At 31.5% G+C, this 25,135-nt stretch overlaps 1 protein-coding gene across 4 annotated transcripts in view; it reads left to right on the top strand.

Annotated features, from left to right (window-relative positions):
- The first annotated feature begins 3,509 nt into the window (after positions 1-3,509).
- The window catches only part of LOC144837583 (actin-binding LIM protein 2-like), a 33,759-nt gene continuing 12,133 nt past the window's right edge, over positions 3,510-25,135 (top strand). For 3 of the 4 annotated variants that reach the window (XM_078692769.1, XM_078692770.1, XM_078692771.1), the window contains exons 1-7: positions 3,510-3,910; positions 7,703-7,798; positions 15,243-15,426; positions 17,265-17,354; positions 19,283-19,455; positions 22,778-22,904; positions 23,857-23,950. In XM_078692769.1, coding sequence (XP_078548895.1) covers positions 3,907-3,910; positions 7,703-7,798; positions 15,243-15,426; positions 17,265-17,354; positions 19,283-19,455; positions 22,778-22,904; positions 23,857-23,950 — 768 coding nt within the window. In that variant the 5' untranslated portion in view covers positions 3,510-3,906. The remainder of the gene's footprint in view (positions 3,911-7,702; positions 7,799-15,242; positions 15,427-17,264; positions 17,355-19,282; positions 19,456-22,777; positions 22,905-23,856; positions 23,951-25,135) is intronic. The other variant, XM_078692772.1, reaches the window with a different exon arrangement.

Raw genomic sequence — 25,135 nt, 5'->3', positions numbered from 1 at the left:
GTTGATCAATAGATTGATTATGGTTGATTGATTGTTCATTATATGCATAAATTGTATGTAATACTGCTATGCATAATTAAAGCACTTTCTTTCAGACATTTTAAAGTGTTTAGTCTCTGCTGCATGGCCAAAGATTAAATCTTTTTCATAGAATGCGGTTCATTTTCTACTTAAACTATTTTGTTTCCAACTGTTTTTCAGTGTGTAATATATTACATAGATTCATAAAGAACATCACATTATTTTGACAGATTTTATAAAATAAACTAAAAGAAATATTTGTATAATGTGTGTGCTCCACAATGTGTAACAATATTTTAATTTTATTATTTCTATTTTTTCTTATGTTTTAACAGGGTCTTTTTTTTTTTTGTATTTGCCTTTATAATAAATGAATATGCTCGCCAGTTTAATAACAACCTATAGTTGTTCAATTTAACTTAACGTAAGCCAGTTATAATATATATTCAAATACAATATAGAAACAGATATAAGTAAGAGAGTAAGTGACTAATGTGAAGCAGTATATTATAATGTCATGACTACGTGTAACATTAACTTTTATTGTAGTTACAGGTATAAGGTATTCAAATTTGCATACAGGTGCTTGAATGTATTGAGCAAGCTATGCAAAGGTAATAGTGTTATCTATACGAGGTGGTACGTGAACAGCCCATTGGTATAAACCTTGGAGGAGGTATAGAGACCATTTATAATATACACAATTAGTGTATCTATACGAGGTGGTACATGAACACACCCATTTGGTATAAGTCATGGAGGAGGTATAGAGACCATTTATAATATACACAATTAGTGTATCTGTACGAAGTGGTACATGAACACACCCATTTGGTATAAGTCATGGAGGAGGTATAGAAACAATTTATAATATACACAATTAGTGTATCTGTACGAGGTGGTACATGAACACACCCATTGGTGTAAGTCATAGAGGTGGTATAGAGACCATTTATAATATACACAATTAGTGTATCTGTACGAGGTGGTACATGAACACACCCATTGGTATAAGTCATAGAGGTGGTATAGAGACTATTTATAATATACACAATTAGTGTATCTGTACGAGGTGGTACATGAACACACCCATTGGTATAAGTCATAGAGGTGGTATAGAGACTATTTATAATATATACCTTGGTACCAAATATGAAACATCTTGGGACCACAAGGCAGCTAGTTGTTAACATACAGATTATTTTGAGATTATGTCTGTAATATTAATGATATAATTCACCAATGGTACAATTAGACAGTGTATTTAATGAGACAATGTTCTCTTTTTAAAGCTTGGTTCTCACTCGCGGACGCAACGTGAAGACGTACGCGCAACGCAAGTAATTTGACCAATCCCAAGGCGACGAATCATCCAAACTGTTGTGGGAACCAAGTTTTAGGTGTACATTTCGTGTCTAAATGGATGAAATATTTATTTAGGAAGGGTCCTAATAATTGCAGTCAGACTATTACTACTATCAAATTATAACACAATATTCGGTAGATAACAAATATAAAATAATAGTATAAGAAACGTTAATGCCAAATTTATTCACAATGAAAAAAAACCCCAAAACATCGAAAGGAATGGTTGTCGTTCCTACTAGGACGCAACGCAAGTAATTTGACCAATCACAACGCGATGGATTATCCGAACTGTCGGTTGTAAAACTTGTAAAGACGTAACGCAAGGACGTAAACGCAACGCAAGCGTGTTAACCAATGACAAGCGACAGTTCGAATAATCCATCGCTTTTGACTGGTCAATGCACTTACGTTGCGTTACGTCCTTGTGTTGCGTCTCTATTGGGAACCAAGCATTATTGGTCAGATCTCTTTCGTCCTCGCGTTGCGTCCTAGTGGAAACCAAGCTCCAACAGAAGTAAAACATAGATGTAAAGACAGTCCCAACACGACCTGCAACATGTCTTATGTTTGTTGGTGTAATCCTAAAATATTCCATTTTTTTTTTTTTTTTTTAAACTATTAATTATTTCTATTATGAAAATTATCAAATATTTAATATCATTTAAGTTACTGGTGATATGAATAATTTTACATATCTGTATAATATTATAAATATACTATTTTTAAATTAATAATTATTTACCATTTTGTTTCCTTCAATAAACACCAGTACTAATTTAATTCAATGATTAATGTTATTTTTAAAAAACATTAAATTCAATTAACTTTCATTTCTTTTCAAAAGGTCGTAAAAACAAATTTCAATTGTGTTAATTGTGATGTTTGTTTTCAATTATCTGGCCTATAACTTGTAAATATCTCATATGTATATATTAGATTTATTCATATCCTCATTCATTTTGCCTTGTTTGTATATAAATTGTTGACATTTTACTGTTTTTTTCTTTAAACAGATAATGTGATACGGTGAATGAAATAAAAAATAAAATGACGGCCTACATGATACATGCCTCGATTTATTTACTAGTCTACATAGAACTAATGGACATAGGCGTATTATATTCCGCCAAAAACGTCCGTGCCTATATACACACATTTTTCTCAGACAGAAAAAATAAACATTAGTAGAATCATTATTTTACAAAAGGTACGAAGTGTTTTTCGTGATAGATTGATGATCGATTTTTATCTGCGTACATTTTGTTTAAATCGCAATGATACGCCACTAAACTTTACGTCGGTTTCTTAAATATGACACAACCATTTAGGGGAGACCTATTTAATAAACGAGAAAGAAGTTTAGTGTGTTACAACATTCAGGGGACACCCACCATGACTAGATAGTATCGACAATTTGCGATTCAAATGGCGACCAAAAGTGGTTAATACGTATTTACAGTATTGTCAAAGTATTGCAATACTATATCTTAAATTAATACACTTGTATAGGCCTAAACATATATTAAATCTATCAAAATAGTATTTTTTCAACATTATGATCTGTACTCGAGCTGTTCAACCGGTTTTCAGCTATTAAAAACAATTATCGTAGGAGGAGATAGGAAAATGCGAAGCATCCTCGTATTATTGTGTGCGCGCGGGTATTTTTCAAGATGGACATCCATTAGACAGTGTATACCACGAACGGAAAACACCCTATTTGGGGCAAATCATTGAACCTAAATTCGTTTTAACTGTCAATAACTAATTATCTAACTAAACTTAATTAATAAACAGGTTACATCAGGTGGTTAAAATCAGTACCGAAAGATGAACCAACTTTATATACCACCAAGTAAACATTCTCGAAGTAACGAATTTTTCCCTTACGTAAATTTATATATAAATTCCAAATATCATTTATCAAATTTAAATTGATTAAATACATAAATAATCGACATTGGTTAATAAATCGAAATTGCTGTCAGTAGCCAGAGCCATTACTATGGCTCTGACAGCAGCCAGAGCCATAATATATAAATTATGGCTCTGACAGCAGCTTAGCTAGCCCGCCCTCAACTTTAAGCAGGTGTTTGACAGATGTTGTGGCAGATATGAATTGTCACTTTTGGCATACGTACTCTGTGAAACGAAAGAACGCTGCTCAACGTTAATGTTTGTAGTCTCAAATAACCTATTATTCTTGCTGTTTACATTGAAGAACCTTTGTTATTTTGCTTACATTTTAATATCACTGGTAGTCCATTGGTTTTGTATTGCGCGGGTACGTTGACAGCACACCTGGCAAAAGTTGTACACACACTCAGCAGCAATTCAGCCGGAGTGAGACAGACTGATTTTTTGTTCGGGGACAGTCAGACAGAGACTCATCAACGAAAGAAGTAGGGAAGTATTTAGTCGGATTTATAGTCCTATAGTTGGAAATTACTGCAGTGAATGACTGCTGTTTGCTATCAGAAATATTGTACAACTGTTCACTAAAACATTGGTATCAAAATGAGTAAGTAAACCTGATAGTTAAATGTAAATAAGACTTGAACCTTGAACTAACTAATGATAAGCAACTCACAAATATTTTAGGACATAAAATACAAGTACCCTTGTTTGTAGTTACTTTTAGAAAAAAGTATATTGATTTAAATTTAAGTACATGTTTAACCTTAAACTGATATAAGAGGATTACACGTAAATCAATAGGTCCACCAGGAACTTATTGTAAAGATTTTTTTTATTTAACTGGTGCAGGATGGAGTTCTGTTATTATTATTATTATAAATACATTTATTATAAAAATTATGTATTGCCCCCCCCCCCCCCCACCCCAACAAAATAATTTTGTTGTTGAATGCCATTTTAATGTCACATAATAATTATTCACTTTGACCAAAAACTGGATAGAAAAATTATTTTCCTGAAAAAACATGTAATTTAAACCAAAAAATACCTAAATTGTCTGTCAGACCACGGAGGTATAATATTATTTTTATACCTCCCTGGTCAGACAATGGTTTTTGGTTAAAATTAATCGTTGTCTTTTTATAACTGAAATATTTATTTAGGTTTAGGTTATATCTCTTGCTGAATGTAATTACATGAAAGATAAGCTTGTTTGGAACTCAAGAGGAGAGACTTTAATTACAAACAAAGTCTACTACTCAATTTCTGAAGATAGAAGATGTCAAGGCCATCTATAAAAATAAAAATCATAAGTTTAAATTTTGAATAAATTATTCATGTTAAGATTCAGTTTTTTTTAGTTAAAATGTTATTATCTTTAAGTTGTAATATCTGTACAGCTATATTAGATTGCAAATTGTTATCAATAAAATCAGGGCTAAGATTTATAGATGTTAGGTTTGTGAAGACACAGATTCTTATTTCCATTCCAAGAACTAGCTTATTGAATTAGATTTTACCATGATGTTACAATTAATCTGTGTCATTGACCGCCGATGAAACAACAAATTATGCAACAAATTATTTATGTGACATGTTAATTTAAGAAGGTATAGTGCAGACGTAGCAGATTATATATGCAGTATGTACAGGGGTAACGGTGTTAACATGGATGACTGACGGAGCATTGACAACAGAGATAAAATAGTCACAGCAAACAGGTGTTTACAGAATGAATGTATTCGGCTGGGCTGATCAGATAATCAGCAGATCTAGCTTCTCAAACTCCTCGCTATTTATGCGAACAGTGGCAGTAGATCACTGCGAGGTGTTTGATCAGTTGAATACTGTACGTCCAGTGGCGGATCCAGGATTTTGAAATAGTGGGGGCCCATGGTCTAAAAGTATTGAAATGAAGTGCTGAACTTAATTTGATCTTTTGCATTGGCTCTAAATTTCACAAATCGTAAATTACAACTGACTGGAACCAACGATTTGAGCTCCTTCTGTAGTTATTGTAGATAAATAGAATCAGTGGCCTAAATTAGTGAAATGAAGTGCTGAACTTAATTGATGTCCCTATGTTTTGCATTACAATTTGCAAAATTTAGAGGGAGACCGGGCCAGCTGGGCCCCCCTTTGAATCCGCCCCTGACATTGATTGAGCTAACTGTGTGTTTGAAATTCTTTTTGACATAATTTTAATCACAGTTTATTTGCTTTGACGTGTTCTATGATGTTACCAGTTGCTGTTAATTATATCCTTGATAAACAGCTTGCATTAATGTTTTATATTGATTTTATCCGCATCTTTTGTGGTAACCCTCTCTTCTAAATACTTTATAATGACCTCTCGTAATGTCAATGGCTTTAAAACATCAAAATGTTGTAATATGAGCTTGAAATGAAACTTTTGAATATTAGCAGGTTATTTAAAAGTACAAACACGAACAGGATACAGTATCATATTGTATTGTTTACGCGTAAAAAGCATCATAATATAGTACATTATGAATATTTACCTGTAAGAAGAGCTGTAAAATACTGGTGAATCTCATAGGACCTGAGTACATCTGTCAAATAGGTTTATTCACCTCTAAAGATCTTTATTAATATAATTATCATGTGTCATCATTATAAGTGTCATGCTTAAAATCATTATAATATTATAATAAATTCAATCTGTTTTAATCATTTTATTAACTAAAAGTTATATAATCATGACAATCAAGATATTTATTAATATAATTATCATGTGTCATCATTATAAGTGTCATGCCTAAAATCATTATAATCTGTTTTAATCATTTCAACAATAACTACTGTATAAGTTATAATCATGATTGAATCATTGTCATACATCACGCAAACTATACATTAAAAAAACATCGCCTAAAATGAAAACATCCCATAATGACATTCTTTAATGTACTCAACAGAAACTACTAATTTTTTAATAAAATCTGGAAGCAACTAATATAAAAAAAATTAAATTTTTATTGTTTTTGTCATTTTTATCATCGAATCGATGATAGATGAGTTAAACATCCTGGTAAATAATACAACATCCTTTGACGCAATTATTATAAGAGAATTATTATAAAGATTTTCTTACGTGAATAAATGTTAAAATTGTTTGAAGGATATGGAAGTTGTCAAGGTTACTTAGTGTAATATATAATTCGTTGACATTAAGTAATAATAATAGTTTGTACATTATGCTAATACCTCAATGCACTTAACAATAAAACGACAGAAACATTTAAAGAAAAGTTTATAAAAAAATGTGCGAATCGGTTAAATATTACTTGCCAATGAAGATACCATTTATAATGTATTCTACGTACCATATTGTAGAAGAGTTTGATGACAATACAAAAAATGAAACATATTTAAAACAAAAAAAAGAAATTTATTAATTGTAATAGAGTAATAATAATAGTTTGTACATTATGCTAATACCTCAATGCACTTAACAATAAAATGACTTTAGAAAAACTTGACAACACATTTGTGAACCATATTGTATAAAACTATAAGAGTTCGATAACAATATATTTGTTAACAAAATTCAAATATAGATTTTCTGAATCCAACGTATATTGATTTGTAAATTCATTGGTTGGTCAACAGCAGACTGATCAAGTTATTGATAAATTGATCTATCAGCTGATTAATAAATTATTGATTAATGATTTATAAAAACTAATACAACCTGTCTAGCCTTGTCTACACTATCAAACTTTATGTGACAAAAAAAATGTGATGTGCCCATATATATATATATCATATTTTGGCACATCACACTTTTTTTTTCAAACTACAGATGATTTTCTCTACTATAAGATTTGTACAGATTTATTGATACCCCTTACGATGTCATGCCTCATTGCATCATGAAACAGAAGCTAATATTAAGAAAGCATTGGAAATATCAAATGGACATATGTGATTATTATAGCAACAAGACACTAGGTCTTGTCTTACAGCTGTTCTTATGTCATTAACAGAGCATCCAGATCCATCTGCTTGTAAAAATAACCATACCTTTAAATGATTTATGTTCCTAACTTATTTTAAAATTGTAAGTAAATTTGTTATGTCAAAATTAAATCGATTTCAGAAGGAACTTCTTTCTATATGTCATGAAAACATTATTGGGTTCTGCCTGTTTTTATTTAGTGTTTTATATAAAATTAAACACATAGTCTATTTCATGCCTGAGTTACATGGATAAACCAACAATAGCCTATTCTCCACAAAGAGCAAGATATAACCCAAGAAGTAGAATATTCACTCAATATCCACAAACTACCTTTCGTCAGGCTCCTATGAGAACTAACATCACAATTGAACCTCAAAATATTAATAAATACTTTTTTTGTTTTATTTTCAGAAAACGTAAAATGCCACTCGTGCCAAAATCCCTGTATTGGTGAAGCTTTGAGACACGAGAACCATTTTTTCCATCCAAAGTGTTTCAAATGTGAAGGTTGGTTTTTAATTTATCGATTAAAAAAATAAATTGTTAAAAACTCTATCATCATAAAAAGATAAAATAGTGTTATGTAATATTTGTTAAGCAAATGCTGGGAAAATGTTATAGGAAATAACACTTAAATGTCATTTTACACATTATCTGCTAACTAGGGTATTTGGTCCCAATCCTACAATTAGTCTTTGATAATGGTACCTTTGAGACTATAAAATGTACAATTAAGCATAGAATGAGGGCAACTTAACAGGTACCTGGCTCTAATTTGATATGCTAGACAAATGAAGCGTATCGTTTATTCTATGTTGGCAATTAAAATGTATCAATGTACACGTGCATATAATTATTTATTGATTTCTGAAAACGTGTACATGCTTTTTAAGTTGATTATGATTGATTTTGAGTTTTTAACTACATTTCTGAATTTGTTTTAACAACTACAAATATCATTTAGACAACATTTTCACAACAATTACATTCAATTTTATTCTATTAGAATATTAAGTAATTGTAGTACTTTACACACAATATTGTACATTTATATGGCGGAGCTGTAAAAAGTAGTTCATAATTTCATTTTCGCCGTCAAAAGGCGATGCATGCGCGATATCACTACGCCCTTGATCAGACTGATTTCCTACATTATATGATTAGCTATTTTCATTAAAGATGTATTGTCCCCAAAAAATGAAAAATGAAGATTAATAAAATCGCTGCGTGGTTGCTAGCGCAACCAAAAATGTGTTCAACCTGCCTGAGTGACTCCAAGATCACCAATGGTTTGGAATAGGCTTATTGAAATAGTAATTTTAAAACTTAATAATTTTCAATAAAAAAAACTAAAATTTCAAAAGATCACTAAATATTTGTTTTTAATAATCTATTTATTCTTCAACTACAGTTTAAGTTTAAAAAAATCAAGCTAAGATACATAATTTGATAGAAATACAGATCTTTACAGTTTATCAACATAGTAGCGTTGAATGCATTTTTTGGTTGGCTAGCAACCATGCAGCACCCTCTATCGTTGTGACGTCACACCGTGATACTATATACGCAATATATTTTGGCATCCTTTGTACATTCAAATTATCTTGCTTTTCAGGTAAACTGTACCTGAGAAATAAGCCATTAACAAAATTAAAAATACATTTTAAAAGATGAATGTTCAGCAATATTTTAATCTCGTATATCTTGTTATCGTGACTGATGAGTAATCGGTAATTTTGTAGAGGAAGTGGGTGTTTGTTTTAAAAAGTTCTTACATTGATTAAAGAAATATCAAAGTAAGTGCTCCATCAAGACATCCTCCTTATAATGGATGGAAACCCAATTAACAACATAATTAACATAATTACTACTCTGAATAGTGCATAAAACATATTTATTTATTATTTATATTATAGTTTAAAAATACATAATTGTCCCCCTAAAAAATTATTTTAAAACATTGTTTGGTTGAATACTCCATTTTAATGTCACATAATAGTTATTAACTTTGACTAAAAACTGAATCGAAAAAAAAAATGATTTACCTGAAATAAATTTAATTTATAGCAAAAAATACCTAAATTGTCTGTCAAACAATAGTTTTTGGTTGAATTTACAGAAGTGAATAACTTTATTAAAACTGCAAAATGGCCTATTCAAATTTTGATTTTTTAAATCTTTATTTTTCATGTTTTTGGGGGACAATACATCTTTAATAATTTGAATATTAGGTAGCATTGGTATAAAACTATTGGTGTAAATTCGTTAAAATTTGTATGGATTAAATGTTTATACCGAAGCATTTGGTAATCATTAATGATACTGTAACTAAAGTGATTACAAGAAGCTATTTACAATGTACCAGCAGTAGGGTATCAAATATTGAGTGTTTGACATTCCAATTTGGTAATCAGAAAATCAATCAATGGTCAATTTACTATGGACACTTTCTGACCTACATTAGCCACTGTATTTACATTGCCTCAAATGGTTCAACTGTCAATTTCAATTTAATTTCTTTCTGGTTGTTGTGCAAAGGTGTCTCTTTAACCTTCCCACTTGCAAACACATTTCCCTCTCTTTTATACCATAACAATTAACATTTAGGCAATTTTATAATTTAATTTTTCAACTGAATAATATACATACCCTCCTACCAGCATCTACATACAGTACCTAAATACCTACCAACTTCATGGGCCGATCCATGAACAAGATTTAACTTTAAAGCACTTAATTTTACACTTTTAAGGCCACTTCCCCATCCCCCACCCCTCCTACCCTATTTAAAATTGTCTTAGCTAACAACCCCCTTCTATCAATCTACATACCTGACCACCCCTCCCAGCTATTGGACCCACCATTAACACTATTGTATCTCATTTCATTGACCTAACTTGGTTATACATCAGATAGCAATGTTACATTGTACATACCAGGCAGTAAACTGTATAATGATTTATAGAACTTGATACTGGGGAAGACAATATATCATATATTATTAGGTCTTTGGAATGTACAACTGAGATGTTTTTATAAAAATTGTCACAATGTTTTATTTTAAAGTTTAATAAATTTCCAACCTGGGAGAGTGTGAATTGTAATACTAAATAGATAGGCCTGCAATAAATGAAAATTTATTTTGTCTATGTAAAATCATCCTTTATTTCAAATAAAAAAACATAAGAATGTAACAAACATCCCAGGTCACAGCTTGGAGGACCAAGCATATGCAGGACAAAACAAGAAAACAAATACAAAATAAGAAATTAAAAATAGTAGAAAACACATCCAAAAGGCATAACAAATCAGATTGTTATAAAAAAAAAATTACAGTTTTTTTTTATTCAGTATATTACACAGATTCGCCTTACAAGGTGGAAGCACCTTAGCTTCAAGGCGCCTCAGATTAAAACAAAAAACAGCAACATCAATCAAATCTTCCAGAATTAACAAGAAATTGTAGTTAAAAATGACATTATTTATTGTTATTATTTATAGAACCTTATGATTTAATCTGTAATAACAAAATACAGTTAAAAATGACATTATTTATTGTTATTATATATAGAACCTTATGATTTAATCTGTAATAACAAAATACAGTTAAAAATGACATTATTTATTTTTATTATATATAGAACCTTATGATTTAATCTGTAATAACAAAATACAGTTAAAAATGACATTATTTATTGTTATTATATATAGAACCTTATGATTTAATCTGTAATAACAAAATACAGTTAAAAATGACATTATTTATTTTTATTATATATAGAACCTTATGATTTAATCTGTAATAACAAAATACAGTTAAAAATGACATTATTTATTGTTATTTAGAACCTTGTGATTTAATCTGTAATAACAAAATAATTTAATATTCCAACCCTTAATGTGGCCTACCACACTACTGTATTATATACAGTGTCAGTAGACTACCATTTAGACTCATCAATGAAATCTCAGATAAGGTGGTTGAACTCAAAATTAATTTCATTTTTTATCAAATTGACAGTTTATAAAATCATTAAATTCTCAAAGGGCAAAAAGACATTCCAATCTCCCTTTGAAATATTTGATTTTATGAGAAAATTATGTTGCTTTGAATGAGCAGTTGTAGCAATATAAGATCATAAGGATTAAAACAATAACATTCCGTTGTCTGTCGTTGCAACCACATCGGTCAAGTACCTAAGACTTTAATCTCATAATGGTCCTTATATTTTCCCATTTATCATTTGTGTTTCTAAGGGAATATTTGTCATGACAAGAAGAAGTATTTTTTATGTTTATAGCTATACATACTGATATTGATTATTGTTAATTTTATACAAATACTGTATGTACACTCTTCTGTCCAATCTAAAATGTTAAATAATAGGTTTGACGGTATCTTTATTTATTCATTAACAAAAAACATACTAAAAACTGATACAATAAAATACGGAGGAACTGACATGTTTTTTACATTACAGTCATAATATAAAATAGTTAAATATTTTTAATGAATAAAAGCATAAAAAAAATAATTTAAGGTTTTAAAATATAATATGTAATGATGATAATATGTGCTATGATGCTGATATGATCTCTCTTTAGTACTAGTCTAGTAGTAGGCCTATAAAACTAATAGTTACTGTATTTTATTCGGTACCAGACCTCTTTACAATCACAAAAAGGAAAGCTTGTATTATTTCATAGGCGTATTCTCTATCAAGTTGCCTTTGGATATCTCGACATGATATCGTTCTTCGTAGAATTGAAAAGCTTATTACGATTGGAATGCACCTAGTACAAGGCCATCAGCACTAGTTATCAATTATGACCTTAAACATACATCCTCCTGACAATAATGTATTTTAGTATTTTATAAAATTTAATTTCATATTAAACTACTATATTCAATGTAATGTTTATTAGTTAGTCAAGTATAATAATTATTCTGAAAAAAGAAATAGATTGTAAATCATTGATAAATTAATAATCTTAGTTATATTTCTCCTAAAAAAAAGTACTGAGTAAAATGTGAGCTTTGATTTGAATAACAAGTTAATTATTGACAATTAAAATAATAATTTTGTGTACGAATTTTCTGTGGTTTGTCTTACATGAGCAGATGATCCTGTTACTGATGCAAAAAGTAACCGGTTAATAATCGTGTGAATAAATTAACCCCAATTTCTTGCCAGCAGAAACAGGACAATAACCGGTTAAATGGCAGCCTGAAAATAACAGTTAAAAACACCAATCGATTCGGTGTTAGAACGCAATTTAACTGGTTATTGCTATGCAACTTTTAGCCACAACGAAAATAACGGTTATTTGATTGACAGTCGCTGACCTTGTATAAACTACACTGCAGTAACGTTTGAATTGACCGCCAGTGCCCATTGCATTTTGGGTACTGGTAACTATTTCTGTCGACGACGACCACCCACTAATCTAAACGGTTATTTAGGAGAAAATTTGAACAGAAATGTAGCCGATATAAAAATTATATTTAAATCTATTTTGAAATAAATGGTTTAGTCTATTACGTGCCTAGCTTACCTGGATAAACCGATAAATGCCTTCTCCTCGAAGAGCGAGATATACTCGAAAAGTAGAAAATTCATTGAACACCCCTCTCTCTAAATGGTACAGTCCACAAACCTCATATTAGGTCTTGTGTTATTAGCTATTAATTTACAGGTTGTGTCCTAAGGCAAACGTTGATTATGTCATTGTTTTCAAATTTGTCGGGAGGTAATTAAATTGCTCAGTCATTCAGAAAAGTGCTTTTTGTTTCCTGTATGCTTACTTCTGCAGTAGGCTTGAGTTTAAGACGAAATACTCACACGCTTCAAAATTAGATATGCTTTTCTTTGTTTATAAATAAATAAATGAAATATACCTCATAAACTTTCATTGTATTATTTTTAAGCTCTGTCACTATCAAAATTTATGTGAAAAAAATGTGATGTGCCCATATGGATATGATTTCATATCACTACCATATTTGGGGATATCACTACCAATTTGGGCACATCACACTTTTTTTGTCGAACTAGTTTGATAGTGTAGACAGAGCTTTAGAGTTAGAATAAAACTGTTGAATTATAACAGAATGAAAAGAATGTTAATTCCATCAGATGAAATGTGTTAATTTTTACCGGTGTTGTCTGAATATGGCATGTACCTGATTTTGTCATATAAAAGAAAGGTGTCCTGATAGGATTTGTAAAATAGGTATTAAACTGTGCGTGTACCTTTAGCCTTGTCATGATTGTCTATAATCAATAATCTATGAATCGGATTATTGATTGCGAGCTTCTAGCTCTCTGGTACATTGTACACTGCGCTATTAAAGTTAGTTTTATTTGTATTGGTATAAAATTCAACCATGCATAAAATATACCTGATGCACTCCTACAGTACATTCATTTAATATGAAACATTAATATACCAGTACACTCTTACTTAATTTAATGTTATTACCATAGGCTTCCGTGATTGTAATATTATTAACTACACTTGTAATTAGATTTGTCAGGTCTGATATTTATACATTTACAGTATAAATTTAAACATACCATTTTATGTCCTTTTTGACACATTACTACATTGACACGAAAAGTTGGAATTATACGATTTTCCATTATTGAACAAATGATCCCATCCTTCGTTCTATGAAAGTGTGATGTATATTTAGGAACCGAAGAAGCACGGATTATTATATTGCGGATGATTGATGAAAACATCAATTATTTACTCAATATTTACAAAGTTTTAAATAGACTGGTCAGTTTTTCATTTTTAAAAACTGTGTATCAAATTTTACAATTTGAGTATCAATATACTTATGGATTGTAAATCAATTATTATTTATTAATAATTTTCCATTCAATAAACACTATGCCTATTTTTATTCGTTTCTAAATGTTGTCACGCACATGTGACAAGTTTAGTCGACCTGATAAACACTTCCTCATCCATCACGTCATTATTTTACGTTATTGAAATTATCCTCGTTAATTGAAAATGAAGCTGTGTAAATCCCAGTTGATTGAAAGTAAAGCTAAACGATAACTCTGCAGCTATGTGTAAACAGACTTCATTTCTAAATTCAGTTTGTAACAAATCATACAATGATCACCTCAAGGCTTTTGTACTACACAGTTAATGAGATCGCATTAACATTGCTATTTGCATTTTTTTATTAATATTGCTTTATTTTATTGTAGCTGATGTTTTATTTTACTGTTTGTTTTCTACAATTGTGTTTGCGGAGTATCATTGCGTCGGGGAGTTGAGTAATAGGTCGTTGGTTTGAGTCCCACCCGAGAATTACTTGTTCTCAATTACTTAGTTTAATGTACAAATTATGTCAGAGTAGGGCAAAACAACTGACCAATATGGAGTGACTAGGTGCAGAATCTGTTTGGGCTTTAGCCTATTCCCACTCCTGGTAATTTTTCATTCATTCATTCATTTGAGACCAAATTTATTATTAATACCAATAAATTATGTTTGAAGTACATGGCTTCAAGGTGTTCCTCTTACATTCTTATTGATATTTAATCAGAGACTTTTCCCCAGGTATAATTCCATCCCCCTAGAACACAAAATTGGGTGACCTTTGTGGGGTGGGACTATACCTGGGGAAACCCTGGTTTAGGAAAAAATAATCATGGTAAGCATTTCTTGTAAAACCTCATCTGAACTGGCTAGAGAGAGGCTTACATCCAGACCAAAAGTCAATACTGGGACGATACCAGGGGATGCCTGATTAGACCCGAAGTGGGATTATACCCGATGATATACAGTATTTTATATACGCTGATGGTTAAACCTAAGTTTATATATATATATATATTTTCTTCATTACAATATGTATTTGTACTTGTTATTGATAGACCCCATTGTATTATTTCTTTTTGTTACATTACATTTCTTTTCTTTACAGTTTGTTTCCTTGGATTAGCACATGGTAGTTTTTTTTCAAAGGACGGTCATTTCTATTGCCCAGAAGATTACCTGGAAAAATATGGAACCAAATGCAACGCATGTCAAGAGTTTGTGGAAGGAGAAGTGGTTTCCGCTCTTGGTAACACTTACCATAAAGAATGCTTTGTTTGCGGCAGATGTGGGTAAGATCACATTATGAAATGTTTTTGTTGCAGCAGTTATACATGCAGTAATAATATTCCTATATCACCTTTATTTGTTTGTTTACTGTATATGTCACGTAGAGGTTGTAGCTGTTTATATTTTGATATCCAGTGGAACATCAATTTCATTAGTGGTGTACTGTCAGTTAGTCCATCAATAACATATCTGTACCAAGACCGTCATATTAAAATTTTTTTACCAGTGTTTAGCATTGGATCACAAGATCGTGAGTTTTTCCTTACGTTTGCCTCTCCATCCAGGTGTAAATGGGTACCTGATACACAACTGAAGTGCATGATTACCATTGCATAATTATGCGAACTGTCCATACGTGTCCAATGACCATGGTAATAATGTGAAGATTGACATTTTATTGTCAGACCTCAGGTGCGGATTGAGAGGGGACTAAACAGGCAGTAGCATCCACTAAAATTTAACAGCTATATCTTCTTTAAAAAAAAAAATTTTGTTCTGCAACGGATCATTTTTATCATTTATGAAATATAGAGTGCCCCCTCCCCCCCCCCCCCCCCCCCCAATCTATAATGCTGGATCCGCCCCAGGTGGAAAAGCTCATCATTTTATCTTGAGTACTTCTAGTTTGAAGACAATTTGTAAAATGAAACGTAAAATTCTATATGCCGAAATCTTAAGTGCATTTCATTTTACTAATTTGTATTGCAAAATACAAGGTATCACATTTAAGGCAATCAATATATATCGCCATCATCAAAGACGGTAAAAGTATAATGGATGTTTACTATAAAGTAAGCGTTTTTTCATGTTTGCAACAAAGTAATAAGATATGATTTGCCTTTGCCTAGTTGAATAGTTGTTACTACTGTCATTTTCAACCACAATTTTAACATAATCTTTTAGAAAATAAAAAAAAAAGCATAAAATTTTAAATGACTACAGTATATGCAGGGCCGTAGCCAGGATCTGTCAAGGGGGGGTTCAGACACTAAGTATTTAGTTCGCCCGAACCATAAAAACCCCCCCTGGCTACATTTAGCATTAATTATGAAAATTATCTTGAAAACTTCAATGGCAAGGTCATAAAACACTATTTCTTTATTGAAATATGTTATGTTACATCTTTCTACAATATAGTACTGTATGTACACATTGAAATTACAACCAAACAACATCGTAGGCTTGTGCTTGTTTTCTTGTGCATTTTTTATATTAATTCAGCTGGACATCATGCTGCGTACACCGTACTCCTCCCTACCGCTTCAAGATGTGTACGACAGGTTGCCATGGCAATGTCATAGTTATAATTGATTTAAATTTTTTGCTGATGAATAAAACTTGTCTTGGCATTAATACATGAATAGAAATTGATTTTGGATTTGTTTTAATTTGATTAATTGTAAATGAAAGCACTATTAAGATAATACTAAACTGTTTTTTTAAAATCTTTATTTTCTATTGCGTGCCTTACTTACCTGGATAAACCAATATAGGCCTTTTCCTTCGATGGGGAGAACATGTATGTATGAGCTCACATGGGTCGTCCACATGGGTCACCCACATGAGGGTGTGCCTGTCATAGAGGGATGTTCAAAGTTCTTTTAGAGTTATGTTTTCTCATTTTAGGGGAATGGCCTATGTCGGTTTATCCAGGTAACCGCGGTACTCATAGACTCGTAGACCACTCATGGTTTGTGTATTTGGTTTTATTACAGTTTTGTTTTTAGTTAAAACTTGTTGTTTTTCAAATATAATTAACTTTTTCATACTTCGTAGATTTGTTTTATTTTGTTTTAGTTTATTTTTGTTTGTTTTTGTTTTACCCTTCTTTCTCTGACAGGTGTCCCCTTTCAGGTGGTGTTGAGGTGTCATATGAACGACAAAACGATAGTTATTTTTGTGTTGAATGTCGTTCATGCAGCGTCTGTAGGTTTGTAATATTTGCATCCACAAACAATGTTAATATTTAGAACTCACTTATAAAACTGCTTATAATACCATTGTGCAGTCATAACTTTATTATCCACAAACAATGTTAATATTTAGAACTCACTTTAAGAAAACTGCTCAGCTATTAATACCATTTTGCAGTCATAACTTTAGTACTTCATATCGTAGAAAAGCAAATAAGTTTATAGTCATAGAGATATTAATTCATATGCAGTTTAATATTAACATTTCATTGCTACAAGTTTGATGTGGTAGGTTTAGTGCATTACTAACACAATTTCTTTAATATTCACATAAGACATAATACAGTAACCAATATATTATATTATTATGTTTTTGTTTAGTTATTTTTTTAGAGGGTGACCCTAAACAGCGTATGCTGACAATCAAGGGGCCACTTGATATTAAGTTATGATAAAGTGGCTGTGTGTATACTAGTACACTAGGGTAACTCCCTCGCGAAAGATGTACTATAGGTTCTTTACTGGACGTACGGTTTATAGTCCTTATCCGAGAAGACTCTTTCTACCACCAGAACCACTGAGGCTTGAACCCTTGCCGATGTTCTACTGTCTTAACCACTTGTCCACCCACTCACTATGTGAGTACTATGTTTCCAAGAATGGATGAGGATTTACTAAAAGGCTATGTCTGTGAATGAATGTTTTATTAGGACATTTATAGCGTTTACCAGCAAATACAATTCCTAGAATGTGAAAATGATGAAGATTCCAGATGTAATAGAATTCTGAGAAGAGAGCGCGTCATAATGTACTCGGTCACTAATTTAAACTATACAAAATTTTGTTTATTTTCTTCTGAAATAAAGAATTGAATTGAATGCTACTTGAAATAGAACTTAAATACTGTTTAGATGCTACTGTACTGTAAATTTCAAGAGAGATGTGTAGCCAAGCTCAATTTTATTAGTAATGATAACTTAACTTGTATATAATATAATTAGTTTTTTGTATCAAGGAGAATGCTACATTGTAAATGCAGACAACTTTTTCAATGAAAATTGATGGCCTATAATATTCCAATGTACAATATATCTAGGTTGAATGCTATACTTTATCATAAGTGTTCCTGTTAAATCTGTATCATCTGTTCATAATTGATTTTTTTAAATGTCCCTGTGTATTCAAACATCATGCTTCCTTGTTGAGCCAAATAATTTACCCTTGGTTTTCGAGTAGTGTGGTTTTCAAGACATTAAAGAATTCCAAACATGTCATAATCAAGGCATTGTATTATTGTTTTTGCACATTTTTGCTTAATCCATTCAGAAAAAGACTCATCTAATCTCTAATTTTAATTATCCAAAGGGACAAAGAGTGGAAATCTAAGGGGTGTGGTATATTTTTATTACACTATTATATATTTTCCCACTAACTTTTTGGGGGTTGGCAAATCCATCAAGTTACATACTGTCTTATGCCTTTTGCCTTTTTTGGTTTTTTTTGGCTGCTCGAAATGTTTGTGTATCTCTTTTCCCTCAAATATGCAAAACAGATTGACACCCTTGTAGAAAGAATGCTTCTCTCCATCCCCCACACTCTCCTTTTCTTAAATTATAATTAAAATAATGATGATGAAAAAGCAAATGAAACTTGCACACACCATAAACAACCCCAGTAATCATCTCTCCCTTTTTTTTACAATATTAATATACCACTGTTTCGAAAATAAAGTGATGCAGAACTGGTTATTTTTATGTAAGTTGCCTGGACTTCTTTGTACCCCTGTACGTCACCGCAATACTGATGATGGGGCCGGATGTAGGAGAATGAGTCACCATTAGACCATGCCCATGGCTATTCACTAATGAGGATTAAGACACTAATTAACGAAGAATAAGATAACGAATTGCACTGGTAATCAGATATCTAAATTGTCGTCTTTCAGTGTTCCAATGGCCCCAGGTGAGAAGGTCACATACAATGGGTCGGATGTTTTGTGTGGTAATTGTGTCGCAAGAGAAGAACTTTTGTCATCCTCATCGTCCTCGTCGAGTAAAGCAACACCTCCGACGATGAAGAAAGCTACCAAAGTTACTAATGCAAGTGATGAAAGTACAAGTAAGTTATTTAGTGTTCTTTGATAGACTAGATATAAAGATGTTGTTCTCTGTCCGTGCCTGTCTGTAAGAAAAAATGTTCTTGAAGCATCAGTCTCAACGATTGTGTATCTATAACAGTGTCGTAATGGCTATGAGCGCTCAATGGCTAAACCCAGGGGCTCCTAAGCTTATGGGGGCCCCTGAGCAGTGCCCAGAGAAAAAAACAGGCATTCAAATATATCAAAAAAGGCTAGAAACTCCCAAGGCTTCCAGCGTTGGAGGGTTACTTAGGGTTCCTAAACCAGGGGCCCCAGGTTTCTACATTACGCCAAAGCCTTCATTGCGATATGGTAAGAAGGTAGACAGAAGGGTACAATAATTTATGCAAAAGGTTAATTTGTGAATATTTGTACACTGTTCCGTTATTATCAGGACTGCATTGGTTGATATAATGTTTGTCCTTCCAACACCCCGAAATGATGAATGAAAACTTGCTGGTAGGCCATCAGTCAATTTTTCCAAATTCGTACCATTTGGGTGGCCATGGTTTACGGAATATTCAGTTTTCAATATAATTTATGTAATAAATTTGCGATCTTTTTGACCCTGAAAAAAATGATAGTTTTTGACAATTTTTAAAAAGTTATGTAAAAATGTTGGTATTGTTCTCACTTCCTTGTAATTTATTTGAATCTTCCAACCAGTTACAGTACCATTGCAACATATTATTAGCTATAAACGTTACTATGTGAAGTAACCTAGTGCTTCCATTAACTAGAAAAGCTAACGATCAATATTTACTGTCATATTCCAAATTTAAATAATTGTTTGATTTATAGCTCCAATTTAAATCCCATAATCTAATCAATTGCATTTCTTTTTGAGTTAATCTACTTTGCCCACCTCGCTAAATGAAAGGTTTCGCTACTAATGTTAAATTAAGTATACGTAATTATTTTCTAATGTCCGGTAAAAGCCATGATGTATGGTTAATTAAGCCAAGACTTTACAGCGAATACATCTGGGAGTTTTAATTCAATGCAACTGCGTATGTACTATTGCAATTACTGTTAAATAGCATTATATTAGTATTTGATAATGTATTCTATCTATCGTAAATGAACTTCATCCAAAATGCACGATCTGAATCGACTCGACGTACTTAATAGAGTCGCTTATTGATTTTTTTTTATTATGAAATTCTATCAATTGTAAATTGAAATGTGAATGTGAATGAATTTAAAAGTAATCTACATGAAATATTTGCTGTTACAGTAGTATATCTACATTGTTATTGATTATCAACTTTACTGTGTGAATATGCCTTATAATGAATAGACTAACAAATTACTGTGGTACTGTATTAGTAAATGTGTTTAGTATACATACTGTAGTAGCCAAGAAGCGATTTTTTTTTTTTTCGTACATAAGTTGGGGATCCCTTATGTGAAAGATAGCCGAACTACTTAAATATAACTAAACCTAACCCTCTAAATAATCTCTCTCTCACTATAAATTAAAAAGAAGTTGCTCATGGGATTCGAACCCCATACATCAACTGGTGAAACCCATAGTTTAGTCTATCCAGATGGCTCGATAGAAAGCGTCTGCATAGGGAATTGTAGTTAGCTCAATTCTGACGTCACACCATATGGATATGACTAATGAATATTCATGTTTATTTTGTGACGTTTCATGAGGGGTCCCCAACTTATGCAGGCCTACAAAAAGAGGGGGTTTTCCCTCCACAAACGTGACACCCTTCATGCCCACCCCACCCAACCTTAATATTGGCTATTTAGAATAGGCAAAACATTGTCATGAGGTAGACAAGAGACTAGTATTAGCTCCAGTTATATTTCTGTACTATAGTTGGAAGGGTGCTTTTTTCCCTCCACTTTTCTACATTCTACCCAGATATTCATATACAATAGATTTTAATTAACGACCTTAATTAGAGAAAACTGGTTGTTCAAAAAACTTTTGAGGATAATTGGGTATTTACTATTTATACTACATAATATGTTACAAGTTTCTTTTTCTCTCATACTGTTTCTGACAATAGTTTATATTGTGTCTGACGAACCTTGCTATTTGACAAAGCTGAAACATAAACATTACCTAATTGTATAATGCCAACCATCTCTTTTCTTAGCCCACTCATTACACAGAGCACATCAAAACACATTCATACTGCAACTGTGTGTTTACATATTAACAATACCTGTCCAACAGATGCGCAGATTTACAGCTTGTTGAGTATACAAGCACTATTAATATACCTTGACAGATGCTGTCTGCTGTACAGTTTAATATAACAAGTCACAATGTGCATATATATTAACCAGGCACATATTATTTCTATTCTTTATATGTGGAAAATGTCTATATGTTGTGGCCTATAATTGCAGGTTTTATGTTTTACTTTGAAGCTAATCTAATTCCTTTTAAAGTCATTTAAAAATGGCTACTGTAGCCTTATAGATTCATATTTAAAACACCAGAAGAATCATCAACTGAGTCATCATTTCACAGCCTGTTTTTAGTACTTCGTTGTATTTATTAACTTTGATTGTTTGTAACATTCATTTCTCTGTGTTTATTATAAGATCATTTTGAATAGTAATATGCATATACTTGGTATTAATCTTAGTGTTAAACTTTGCACATACATTAAGCAAACAGTTTAAATATTGATTCATCCATCATGTTGTCTTCAATGATTTATAAGAACATGCATTGAATTTAAGTATTAACAATGAATGCTTAGAATATCTGTTTACTTCATTGGTTTCTCCCTAATTCAATATGGTGTAACAGGGAAGAGTACAATTACAATTTATGTGATATATAAATGTAATTTTACTCTTCCCTGGTTAGAAATACAAGCACATAGTCAGTATTTTGTGAAAGATTGTTCTTTTTTTTTCACAAAATGGGCAAAAATCGTCATCAGCTAGCTTGGCGGTGCTATTTACCATTATTTACACTAGGTTCTACATGTAGTTTTAAATAGCACTTCCAACAACAACTAAAAAGCTTTAATTTTCCTCCTACTCCTTCATCCCCCCACCCCCTCTCCACACCTTTCCTTTACTTATTAATCATTAACAATGTTATAATATGAAAGATTAAGAAGATTTTTAAAGATTATGTGGAATATTACAAATGGATATTCTCTGTATTCGGCCGTTTCAAAGAAAAAAAAGGATTTTTTTTAAGTCATCGTTTAAAAAAGCCAAGACACTTTGAGGAAAGCAGGAAGTAACCGTTAGCGAACGATTGGTTTAGGAGGAGGTAGCTACGGCTATTATAATATTGATGTTATTTGTTTTTTTTAGAATGTAATGGATGCAAACGAACACTGAAGTTAAAACAGGCAATTACAGCAGTGGATGCATACTGGCATGTTTGGTGTTTTAAATGCTCAATTTGTAGCAAGATATTATCAGCCGAGTATATGGCGCAGTAAGTTAAGCACATACTCAAAAGCACATACTCAAAGTAAATCTTGTTTAGTGCATCCATCCCACAATGCATCATATCTTTCATAAATGACAAATTATTCTTGTTGAATGTTTTTTTTTTGTATTTCTATGGCCGTTATGAAATTTTATTATCATTTTTGTTTGCTTTTGAAGTTCCAGCTTATTGATATCATTTAAGAGGATGTTTACATTACAAACAAATTTATACATTGCAGTCTTTAATTTCAAGTGAATGTGACTGTTATCATTTTAAGGGATAGCCTTAAAAGTGCCAACAATATTAATGAGGAATGGGTAATTAGTAAATGATATGAATAAATGTACGTCCCTTAAATTCCACATCTCTCCTTTCTCATCACTGTTCTTCACACATTAAGTCTAGCTATCTAATGTCTAATAGTTGAAGTAGTGCCAAGTGAATTGCGCTGACTAGCATACATAAGATTCCAATCATCGCAGTGTCGATCCATCTATTTGTTGTTTAACAACACCCATGAGAAGAGTATACAAAATGTAACTATCTCATTAAAATATGGATTTATGGTTATAGTAAGTTTATAACAAAAAAGGAAAATCCCAATTTGCAATGCATATATAATTGTTCTGTGCAATTTATAACATTTTTTTTTAACAATTTAATCTAGTTTATAAGTCAATTACCTGACTAGCTTACCTGGATAAACTGACATAGGCCTTTTCCCCTTCGAGGGGAGAACATATCGAAAAGTAAAAATATTCTTAGCATTCTCCTCTAAGTCCGTGGTATCATCAGGTTGGCAGCAACGCCCATACCACCTCGCCATTTTAGGTCCAATTCATATTGACTAGTAATACAGTATGATACTAGAAAAATGTGAAAAATATAAATGTGATTTATAATGTTTCAATTTACTCAAGCTTTTGATTTTGTTTTATTAACGTTGTTTTCGAAGGAATGGTAAAGTTTACTGTGAAAAAGATTACCTTGAAAAATTTGGAGTGAAATGTGCAAATTGTGACAGATTTATCGCAGGAAAAGTTTTACAGGTTAGTACGAAATGCATCTTGTCCTATCGACTTCAAAAACACCCTTCTTATATCTTATCCCAAGGGGTTTTTTGTTGCCAAAACATATCATTGGTTTGCAACCAGCTTCTGATTCACATCCGTCACTGTCAATTCAAGTCATGCAAACACCATGGAAGAGTGAATTCCCTGAAAAAACATTTTTTAGACAGAATTTTTTTATTGAAATAATGATATTAATTTAATTTATGTTCAATGTAATACTTTCTAATTACAAAGATAAAATATCGTATTATTATCTTTTTACACTTTATTAAAATGTGAAATAAATTTGGATTTGCCCCACAAAAGAGAACAAACAAAAATATTGAAATTGAATTTTAGAAGTTGACAACCTCTTCACCTTTCCTAGATTAATTTGAATATTTTAGACAAATATGAAATTACAGTCTTGGTTTACTTAAACTGTTATATGATAACAAGGGTGCCTTAGGCAGCCTCTGCATTCCTTCGCCATTTATTGCACAGCCAAACTATGTTTTATAGGCAAGTTTTTCATTCACATTTATTTTAAACAGTCCAAGAAAAAAAACAAGCGTACATTTACAATAAGTTAAATGGTAACAATAATATGAGCTGTTTCAGGGATGGGAAATAGAAGTAAAAAGACTTGTGTTATACCAACCACTAAACAGAAAAAAGGACAAATAAACAACTGCATAACATCAAGTTATTAATTGCTTATCATATAATAGTTGTAATTAAATATCGCTTTTTTCAGTTAGTACTCTATTTTTATACATGGTTTTAATTATCGTTTTTTTTTAATCATAATTTTTGGGTGCCAAAATACTTACACAAATCCTGTAATCCATGTACTCTACAATATTTTGTTTCATAATTTCTACAGTTGTCAATGATTATGGAATGTGTATATCATCTCTGTATCATCATCGTCAATATTGCAAAATTAATTATTTAATAACCTTGCAGGGATTTTCGGTCCCACGATTTAATTAAAGAAGCCTCTAGCCTAGGCCTAGACTAAAAAACAAAAAATGCTGCATATTATTTGTCTCTCTCCTAACAAAACTCTGAACTTGAGTCTGATTTTAATTATTTTTTCCCACCTTCTGTGTTATTGATATTTCATTGCTAAATATAAACACCATGCACTAGTTCAATATGTAGCATTGTTTTGATTTG

The sequence above is a fragment of the Antedon bifida genome, chromosome 3, assembly GCF_963402885.1.
Source record: "Antedon bifida chromosome 3, ecAntBifi1.1, whole genome shotgun sequence".
NCBI classification, from domain to species: domain Eukaryota; kingdom Metazoa; phylum Echinodermata; class Crinoidea; order Comatulida; family Antedonidae; genus Antedon; species Antedon bifida.
This window is presented reverse-complemented; position numbering and strand designations above follow the sequence as displayed.